Raw genomic sequence first — 10,659 nt, forward strand, 5'->3', positions numbered from 1 at the left:
TTTTCTTGGCAGCAATAAGCTTCCATACTATTTCCCAAACTTAATAAAAAACATCAAAAATATTTGAACACATCCCTGGTGAAATCCACATATCAAACTGCGTATGCAGTTACACCAGTAATTACTTTAAACACTAATATAAATATAAATATCAATAATCTCTCAATTACACACAAATAGTTTTAAAACATTGTGAATAATACTTTCAGGGGTCAAAGGATTACAGCTTTCATACTGTAGTTAAGTATGTAGTGCAACTATATGAAAGTAAGCACAGGCTGCCCTCTTGTGGTCAAAGAGGCTCAGTGCATTGTACTTTTCAGAACTGAAAAGCAAAGAGGGAAACTTCATGAGGATTTTCACCACTCAATGCATGTCATTATCTACAGCATTGCTACTGCCCCATCATGTGAGAAATCCTCATTTACTCAGTGTGTTTTTTGTGTAGCTGTTCAGACCCACTGCTGAGGATATTGCCCAAAGGCCAGCACATGACAGCACAAGACCCTGTTGTCATCATGTGATCACACTAGAAGTTTGTTATGTGAGACTCTGAAATGCTGCAATAGTGTGACTTTTCCTCCATCTCTTTATCAAGACAGCTTAAAATGTGATCAATGAGACATGATCTTTGTGCTTGATCATAATGACTTGATAACAGTTGATGTAACAGGCCCGGAGGCAACATGACTTGCAACTTTGAAAACTTTTGTCCCATCAGTTTTCATTTATCAAACTTCACTCACATTTGATACAATGCAGGAATTCTCCTGTTATCCCAGCGTGTGAAAATGACACCAATATCAGACTCACACGACACATGAAAATTGCTTTATTGTTACAGACTAAACAATGAAATATATAAGAACTATTAGTGCAAATTGATTTGTTTCCCAACTGGTTAAAGACACAAAAGAACATATTATATATTTCATGTTGTGTGGGATTGTTATTGTGCTGCTTTAGGCTGCTTCTCACCACAGTGGTAAAGACTAGTGTGGGACTAAATGCTGTTTAAGTTAAGTCAAGTTAAAGTAAGCTGTAGTCCATCTCTACTGGCTGGTTCACCAAAATTACAAAAAATATAGTCTCATTTATCTCTGCTTGTATCTGATCATGTGAGTATTTATTTGCCTGCATTTTGAGTCTGAGATTTTTGCCTTCACTCCAATACAATGGAGTTGGAAGAATTTCCATTGGTGTTGCTCACAGGACATTTAAAAAAAATCAACAGCCACAAATATTTCCAGAAACAATGCACCTGTTACCTCAGATAATCCACAAATATGTGAACAGTTTTTATCAGAACTACGCTGTACTAGTGATGTAGTCCCTCTGAAAACTGTTAACAACATAGTGGATTACCCTTAGCAACATGGACATTGTTTCCAGAGATATACACAACTGTTGAATTTGTTAAATGGCATTTTTCAACGCAGGGAGAAACACAAATGAAATCCTGTTCTCCTCAGTCGTAGGGTGAAAGTAAAACTCTTGGAGAAGATCTCAAAATCTGGGCAAATAAATCCAAAACTATTTGGATGGCTAGCTACTGCTGGAGGCAAGTGAGGAAAAATGTTCTTTGAAATTTGGATGAACTGACCCTTTAATCAGTGTCTAGCCATTTCTGGGATGATTGTATTTTGTATTTTAAGGCACTTTGCTGGAGTTATTCACCTGACTTTATTCACTTAGTTGTCACTTCTCAAGTATTTATAGAGGGTAGCTGGCAGCTGTTGGTTTGGTCTCTTTAGCTCATTTGTCTCCTTCATTTAGATGAAGACAAACTTCTTTAACTGAAACCATCTGCTTTTTCTGAGTTTGTCTCCACACTTAAATCTTCTGCACTTTGTTTCATTGATATTGTAGCAGCAAAACACTGTAGAAATGATCATTTCGAGGTATATGCAGTAGAATCCCATGAGAATACACTTGGCCATGACTTGTTAAAAAAAACACACATAAATCTATATCGTGTCATCTATATAAAAATAAAATATGAACTTCACACTCCTGGTTACTGCTTCTTGAAAATCCTCTTAGCATCCACTCCCTCGTAGTTGTAACTCTGTGAGGAAGAGACAAAGTTGTGTTAGTTCACGGAGACATTTAGTGAAAATTAATTCCAGTAATTAACATATTGCATTGGAACCGATCTGGACCCACTGACCTGTACGAGCTCTCCTCCCACCAGAGTTCTGGTGGTGGTCAGGACTTTGTTGTTGTCTTTCCTGGTGAATTTGCCCTTAAGCATGTCACCCTCCATCTCCCACGCACCCTGGGTAAAAATATACAGTTGCTAATTGAAGCTCTTCATCTACATTAAGTCAAGCCAAGTTTTATTAGTAATATTTGTTATTGATGAGTTTCCCCACATTCAGTTAACGCTACTACATAACCACTGCAGAGTTATTATTCACTAGAACTTTCCCACTGCTCTCAGCTCATGACTGATGAATCCATCACTCTTTAAAATAAGTCATATTTTCCTAAAGCAAACAAGTCCTGGTTGCATTTACATTATGAAACAGCACCTGGAGTGGACTGGCTGCTGCTGGTTTAATAATGTTTGAGACTCACTGAGACTTCAGTGCCGTCGGCCAGGCTGTAGTCGAAAGTTTCGCCCAGGGTGAAGTCGATGTCCTTGGTGCGGAAGGTGCTGGACTCCTTGATGTGAAACTTGTCCCCATTCTGCTCAATGGTGACCTTCAGGTTGTCGTGTTCTGCCAGCTTGCGCTTCATGACATTAATACCTTGTTAATGAGAGAAAAAAACAATAGAGATGTGTAGATGGATAGCTGCCATAGTTCTCTTCAGGCTTTATTTGAAGCGTTCACCATGGTGCTCTCTGTATAGTACACTGTGTCCAAGTCCAAAGAAAGACCTTAATATAGCTACTGCTATTATTATGTGTAGTGCCATAATCACCTCAAACTTGTCAGCACCTCACTGCACTAACATTCATACAGCAATGTCAAACTTCATGGAAACACATGACACAGTTACATACTCATGAACTAGATCATAAGGCCAGACCATAGCAGGAGGAAAATAGACCCATTAACTGTGAACTACACACACACACACACACACACACACTCTCATACACACTCACCCATCGTCTCCATGAACTTGTCATAGTTCTCGCTGCGGTCGACTTTCCAGGTTCCATTGAACGCCATGGCTGCGGGGCTTGTTGGGTTGAGGGCAGCTGGTGATGAAGCACTAGCAGACCGTGGGATTGTGAATGCCACTGCCTCCATTTATATACACCCCCACCCACCCCGCCCCACCCCTCTCTCCCTATCACTCCCCCACCCACCTTCCACGCCACCATTCCCACCCCTGAGCTGGCATGGAAGATGCTCTCCTTTATCTCGCTGATTATCTCTTTGCTGATGTGGCCATTTAAAGACTGTGTCAAATGTAGGGCGATGGCCGTGTGACCTCGAGGATACACTGATAAATAACTGAAGGGCAACTCCCCTCAGGGAATCTGGCACAGTTGAACACTGTCGCACTGTTCTGCAAGAGAGGGGGGAAAAAATAAAAGAGTGGGCTGTTTGCATGGCTGCCCCATGGTACCCACTCAACTGAGTCCCCTTTCTGTTCCTCAGTCTTTTCTTTGTTGCCCTGTTTGTGCCTGGCATGAAAATGAGTTGTAAAGGACTTTCTGTGTGACAGTGACAACTTGGGCTGGCATGGTTACAAAAGAGTAGTGACCCAGAAGGGGAGACACAGCAGACTGGAAACCATACCAGTGTGTTTACAACGTTTTAGCATCACAAACCATGCATACTTTGTAACATATGTGTAACCTTTGATGATTTTTGATTGCAGTCTACACTTCATGTATTTTACAGGCAGCATTTGATTGATTCATTTCTCTTTGGTTAGAGTCTTGAATCTTGAATGTGTTGAGTATTGCATCACAGTCTGCATTCACTGTGTCAGTGTTTCCTGTTGCTACTTGTGAATGTTGTCCAAGCACACACTGATTTTAACTAATTTAATTTGATTTGATCATTAGTGCAGATTTCAACTGTATCACACAGTCTTCATCAGTGGATGTCATGGCCATGGGTTTGTTGTTATGCCATCTTTAGTGGATTTTTAGGACTTTGTGCAGGAACAGTTTAACGTTTTGGGAAATATGCTACTGTTTTCTTGCCGAGATTTTGATGTAAAGATCTTCTGGATGCATGATAAATATGAAGCTACAGCTAGCAAGAGCCCTCTGCTGGCTATATATATAGCTGGACTGAGCAGGTGATTACCGTAGCTTAGTATAGGGACTGAGAGCAGAAAAACAGCTGGCCTCGCTCTATCCAAAGGTAAGAACTTCTAAACCTGACTACTTAGCTTATTATGTCTTGTTTATTTACAATAATAGCGTTTTAGTGCTGATAAAAAAACACAAGATGTAACATGTCAATAAGTGAGCTTTTTTAGCCTCTAACAGTGTCAAGCTAGCTGTTCCTTATGCTAAGCTGTTACGCTATGCTAAGATAATGTGGTTGTCATGGCTCCCTCTGCGACCTAAGCCTCTCTATTGTTTTCTGGTGTTTTCTATTGTCACCATATGTTTGTGTGAAGGCGTGGCACATCTCCACATGGTCCACTCCACTGTGTTCCTCCTCTGCCGAGGAGACACCTCCGCCTACCAGTTAGCCTGATCTCCCCGCAGTGTCCGCCATTCCATCTCCCAGATTCCCCCCACCTGGACATTACCCTCTGCATCCCCAGTCCCTTAGTCTCTCATCCATCTCCGTTCTCATCATTTTCTGTTGAATCAGTAAACATACCCTGTGTTTGCAACTAACCCTGGTGTCCGTGTCTGAGTCTGTTGTGGGGTCCAGTATTGATGCAAACATGACAAGGGCAGCCTTATATTTACCACACAGACATGAGAATGGTATTGCTCTTCTAACTTTCGGCAATGAAGCTAATTTTTATTTGATTAAGACTGGACTTAATTATTGTCTGCTAAATATTAGTTTAGATGTATTGTCCTTTAGATTCCCCAGCTTGTGTCTGTGGACAGTGGGGCACCATAGCTGCATTCTTGAGAGGAGAGCTGGGCACTCAGGACCTGAGACTGTGAGACTATGGACACAATGGAGAACAATGTTCATTGTTCACATCTCAACAAGTCCCCTCAGTCACCACGACATGCCACTTCCATTTAATATAACAGCATTAGCCTTGGAATAGTTTGGGAATGAGACCGGAGCAACAGATAGACATCTATAGATGTTATTTTACATAGTTCAGCATTTTCATTAAATGCTGCTGCTGCTTGATTAAAAACACATCTGGGATCAAAGTAATAGGATTTGCAGATGAATGAGTGCAGTTTAACAATGCATGATGAATGTTGTTTATAAAAGTTAAAGGAAAAATTTATGGGAGGATCCTAATTCCTGGGTTCAGTTTATCTGATTAATGAGCATCCAGGTTCAGTAGCATAAACAGAGAAAGTAATAGCTTCCATGTTTCCAGTCTCACTACAATAGGGATCTGTAATCAATGAAATCGTTTAGTTTGATTGTCCTGACAGATATGGGAATGCAACTGATATCTCCTGAGCTTTTTAAAACGATTATTATGTTTATCTGCTAATATTCAATACTCAAAGCCAGAGTGATTTTTTGATAGATGTGTTTAAATTAGAATACGAGGGGCTAAAATCACTTGTGAGCTGCAGAGGTGGCCTTTACCTTGGCCTCCCTCTCCAAGTTTAGATTTGGATTTTAGATTAGATGCACAATATTGTGCAAATAAATCTGAAAGCTGAATCATTAAAGCTTACAACAAAACATATTCTTCAAATTCGTTTTTCTTTTATTGCATACTCTAAACATTATTATTATTATTACTATTATTGTTTGATTCCTAGGGGACCTTATCATAAACTGGCAGCAGACTAACAGTTGCATAACATAACAGCTATAAAATGGGCTGTTCTGCACTTGATCTTGAAGTAAAAGTCATTAAAAAGTAATGATAGTGTAGTGAGTTAGTGTCTGATTACAGCTGTGTCTCCTCTCTTGTAATCCCTTTTACTGCTGTCAGTAAACACACTTTGTACTTTGGCTCTATATTTGCCTCACCTGATACAGTGTGTACTGTAGACTGTGGATATGATGCATGTTTTATGTGGTAAATCTCAACCATAATGTGATAAAGACTGATGTTATAATAGCCCCTACTTGAAACGATAGGAAAAACCACACCCTGTCTGTCCATCCTCTACTGCCTTCACCATGTTGTTTAGTGTGTAGCAAAAGCAGCCTGTAGAGATTTCTCTCTGTGTCTCTGGGGCTGATGTTGCACTTTGATGTCACAGACTAATATATAATCTCACTAATGACTCCCTTTTCAAACATATAATTACTGCGATGAAGATTTTTTCATATTGCTTTGCCCCTGTGGTCTCAGTTACTCTTATTAATGTTAACACCACACCTGGTGCTATGTCATTCTAAAGTAAAACATCCCCATGGGGCAATATCATATATATATATGGTCGGTTATTTTGTCTAATAATTGCATTAATTGATAATCAGCTGCCTTTTCTTGCATCTCATCACCTTGATGCATAGGGCACAGTTTAATTGGACACATGGGCATTAAACTCTACTTAAATTCACAGAATTATTTTAGTTAATCTGCTTCATCAGGACTGTGTAGGTGTGGTTTGATCAGATTCGATTGACAACATAAGAAAACTCAGATGCTGCTAAATCCTAATTGCTGCACCAACAATATTTGATATCACCCCTTCAAACAGAGCCCCTCGCCTACTTCAAACCAGTGAAAAGAGTGAGGCCAACACCACAAATACAGAACTCAGAGCTGTTCAAATTTTGGTCAAGGATTTTCTTACAATTCAGAAAACTGTTATTCACATTAAGAGGCTGGGAAAATAGGTTTGAATGTTTGAACGTTCACCGAATGTTCCAGCTTCTGATATGTGAGGACTTGCTGCTTTTATCTGTTATTATTCATGTTAATTGACTACCTTCAGGTTCTGGGCTGTTGATTGGACAAAATATGTGATTTATAGATGTCCACTTGGGTCTTAAGAAATTGTGATTTTTCTATTTTTCTCTAATCACACAGTTAATCAAGACAATAAGTGGCAGGTTAATCAAGAGTAAAAACACTTAGTGGCAGTCTAAACTGAAGTTTCTAGCACGCAGCAGGAATTCAAACACTCCACTTGTTTGCCTGAACACAGCACTTTAATGCCCGGAGTTCATAATGTCATTAATAATCAAATCCTGTATGACAGCCTCTGCTCTGCATAAGCTTCACTGGTGTAGTGTGCCATCTTGTGGACCACTGATGCAGCTGCCACGTGCACTTCACTTCCTCGATGCCAGAGATGCTCACGTTCATGCTGTCGAAACCAGATATTTAGATTTGGGGTTAAACCCTCCAGGAGTTGCATCTATCCCCTTTTTTTTTGCTCAATTACACTTGACAAATGTTTACAACATCTCTGAAGCGTTTGGAGGATTTAGTTGCAAATGTCACAGGCTTGCATATTTAAAAGAAGAAGCCTCGTGAGATTTTAATTGCAGCAGCTAAATCTTCAAATTTCTGTCAGGGTTGGTTGGCATTTGATAGTGATTTCCACTGCCTGCAGCGTCTGACTGCGGTCCAGAAAAGCCCCAGATGCATGCATACTGTAAGAAAAACACAATTCTGTCCTAAATATATCCCCAGTGCCTCTGGAGAGTAAGTGAAAGTCAATATTATTGAGGCTCAGCAATGAGGCAATATTTGAATTTCAAATGAGCCTCAGACAGTAGAGAAAGCTAGCATTCAGTCACCCTGACAAGAGCATACATGAGCGGTGAAGAGGTGAGCGCATGACACGGCGTTGACGAATAGCCGGCGCATTATGCTGAATGAGAAACACTGTTTCACAGAGGGGAAATGGGATAATTGATCCAAATTAGGAAAGAGTGACGTGAAGCACTTTGCCAGCACAGATGTAAGGCAGAATGTGAGTAGTGTTAATACATCTTCTCAAATGAAGTAGGAACTCACAGTCCCGCATGTATAAATCCAGTGATTTATGCAGTCAAATAAAGGAATTTGTGCAGGTCCATTTGGTAGAGAGCTTTGGCTTTTGGAGGAACACCACAATAGCAGGAGTGAAATGATTTAAATTCAGCAGGAGACACTTGATTATATTCTTTTCTGCATAGTTTGATGGTTTGAATGTTTTTACAGAAAAGTTACAGAACTTCCCCCCATCCATAATGAAAATTGGAACCCTCAAAATTGTGAAATGTGTTAAAAACAAATCCTCGTCTTAATTGTTGGCTCTCTTCTTGGTAATAGCTTCTCCCCTATCTCCCCTATTCGCCCTTCCATATTTATTTTCCTCCATCGGCGGTGCGTTCCAGCTCTGAGAGGGGGATTACACGCCTGGCTTGGCCTACATCCTCCAGCGTCTGTCGGGACCCGGCGCTGCCACCCACCGCAGGACCTAGGCTGCTACCGGGCGGGAGGTGGGGGGGGGGGGCTACCAGCATTGCCCGGGTGTGTGGGTTTATAAATGACCCGGGACCAGGCGCCATGCGGTGCCACACCTTGAGCAACCCCTGGTAGGCCTATATATGCAGTACGTGTACCAGCAGGGTTACATAGACAGTGTTACACCACCTTTTGTTGCAACACACACATTAGCTGCAACCTTCATGCTACTATTTCTGTAGGCAGCTGTATTTGGATGATATGCTGCTCTGCCAATCCTTGTCCTCACCCTTTGGCCTGATGGTGGAGCCTGAAAAGAGGTCAGTGGGTCACTGAAAACATTTGTATGTCTTACAATTACACCGAAAAAATATATAAGATAATGTGACATAATGTGGTATTTATAAGTGTTTTGATGTTTATGTGGCTTTAGAAGTTACAGTAAAAGCAATCTTTCCTAAATTGGTTCCAGTATGAGTTTCCTGAAGTGTCAGCTAATTATTAGAGTGAGTTCACAGTGGACCAGAGCATCACAGCAGCAAAGATGGCCATTTTCCAACATGTGCTTTTGCAGATAAATACAGTAAATACCACTGGCTAGTGCGTCTCTCACTGGGGAAGGACCAGCTGACCTTATATTTTAAGATGCGACGGTGAGTTTTGTAATTATCTACGGTAAAGATGCTGAGACAATCCATGGGGTCTAAGTAGGGAAGCAGCAGAGTGCTCCTATAAAAGACAGCCCCAGTAATTCAGACCTGAGAAGAACACACCCTCAACATCATCCCACTGCAGCTGCCTCTGTTTCTGTATGACAAGCCACACCTTGGTTGCAGTTCAACAAGGCTGTCTACAGGATATTTGAAAGGATACACTTTAAAATATATATGTATAAATGAAATAAACATCTCATTGAGCTATATGAGGGCACATGTTTCTGCACAAACTTCTAAATGTGTTATTTTAACATTAGAGAACAAGCAGGAATTCTCTTTAGCATCTGGATTTTCATCTAAAACATAGTGATAACATGACAGTTATGGGACATACGGGTCATGTTTTTTTCATATCGGTTGTCAAAATGGTTCATTTAAAAATGAAAAATCATGAAATGCAACAAAGTCATCATGGAAAATTTCCACTTCCTCAGCTGAACTCCATCATGTGTTCCTGAGACCAACTTTGTACCAAACTTAATTAGAATTTGTCTTATTTTTTCCCCATATCTTGCTAAAGAGTAAGCAAACAAACTAATTGTTTTGTACAGTATAGCCACCATACTTTTACCATATATTGCACAGCACGCTTATCCCCATATTTTTCCATATGTTTATCACATATTTGATATTTAGGAATATTTTTGTGTTTTTAATGTATGTCACAGAATAGTTTTCTGATGAGAATAGTTTTGTGTACAGACACCATTCGCCCTAACAAGAGTACTCTGAATAAAAAGTTGTGAAGTTATAAAGCTTTTTTTTCTTCCAAAGGTGAGTCTACTGTATATTTCTGTATATAAACGGTCCTTTAAAATGGCAGAAGTCATACTGCAGCACCTCAAAGGTCCTCAGAGTTCAGCACTAAGTATAAAACGTGAAGCTATAATTCCCACACTCCTGCTTGATTGAAGAGATGTTAATTACAATCATCGCATCTCCTCTGGCTGATTTTAATTTGCTCTCAGTTGCATTTGACCCAATTTTGTTTTAATGAAGTTGGCATTTTCAGCAAAGTTCAGATTCCTGGAATGTTTCAGCTGAGGCAACTTTTTGGTTTCCATCAAAAGGACCGACACTTCCAACTTTGTATCAGACACGTCCCTGTATATCAAATGGACTGTTGAAAATTTTCAGCACAGCTTTCTAAATGTCATCCCTGCTTTTGTGCTTCTCGTGACAGCTTAACACCTTCTCTTCCCCAGCAGATGTCCGCGTGTTAATTACCCAATCCAAACATATGGGCAGCCGAACAGAGGCTCGTTCATGATGTATGTGACCGTGGTGCAAACCTCCAACCCAAGTCGTTAAAGTGCTTCATTATCATCAATAGCCACTAGTCATCAAATCCTCCACAATTACTTTTCTACAGGGTATAAGGTGACTGTCCTCCAGCATCCTGTAAGCAATATTCTGTGACAAACTGAATTCATTCTCACAGGTTTTCTAA

At 40.3% G+C, this 10,659-nt stretch overlaps 1 protein-coding gene across 1 annotated transcript; it reads right to left on the reverse strand.

The window, feature by feature from the left end:
• Positions 1-816: 816 nt before the first annotated feature.
• Positions 817-3,271, reverse strand: LOC108890919 (fatty acid-binding protein, intestinal). Its single transcript, XM_018687992.2, has 4 exons — positions 3,116-3,271; positions 2,581-2,753; positions 2,171-2,278; positions 817-2,068 (listed from the first exon to the last, which is right to left on the reverse strand). Exons 1-4 carry the CDS (start codon positions 3,261-3,263, stop codon positions 2,018-2,020), a joined length of 480 nt encoding a protein of 159 aa, XP_018543508.1. The 5' UTR covers positions 3,264-3,271; the 3' UTR covers positions 817-2,017.
• Between the last annotated feature and the right edge of the window lie 7,388 nt (positions 3,272-10,659).

Source organism: Lates calcarifer, linkage group LG14 (genome assembly GCF_001640805.2).
Source record: "Lates calcarifer isolate ASB-BC8 linkage group LG14, TLL_Latcal_v3, whole genome shotgun sequence".
NCBI lineage: Eukaryota > Metazoa > Chordata > Actinopteri > Centropomidae > Lates > Lates calcarifer.

Coding starts and splice junctions, on each gene's coding strand:
- LOC108890919 (XM_018687992.2), bottom strand. CDS start 3,263: ATGGAGGCAGTGGCATTCACAATCCCACGGTCTGCTAGTGCTTCATCA. Junction 2,754..3,115: donor CAAGTTCATGGAGACGATGG/GTGAGTGTGTAT, acceptor CTCATTAACAAG/GTATTAATGTCATGAAGCGC. Junction 2,069..2,170: donor TGGGAGGAGAGCTCGTACAG/GTCAGTGGGTCC, acceptor TCTTCCTCACAG/AGTTACAACTACGAGGGAGT.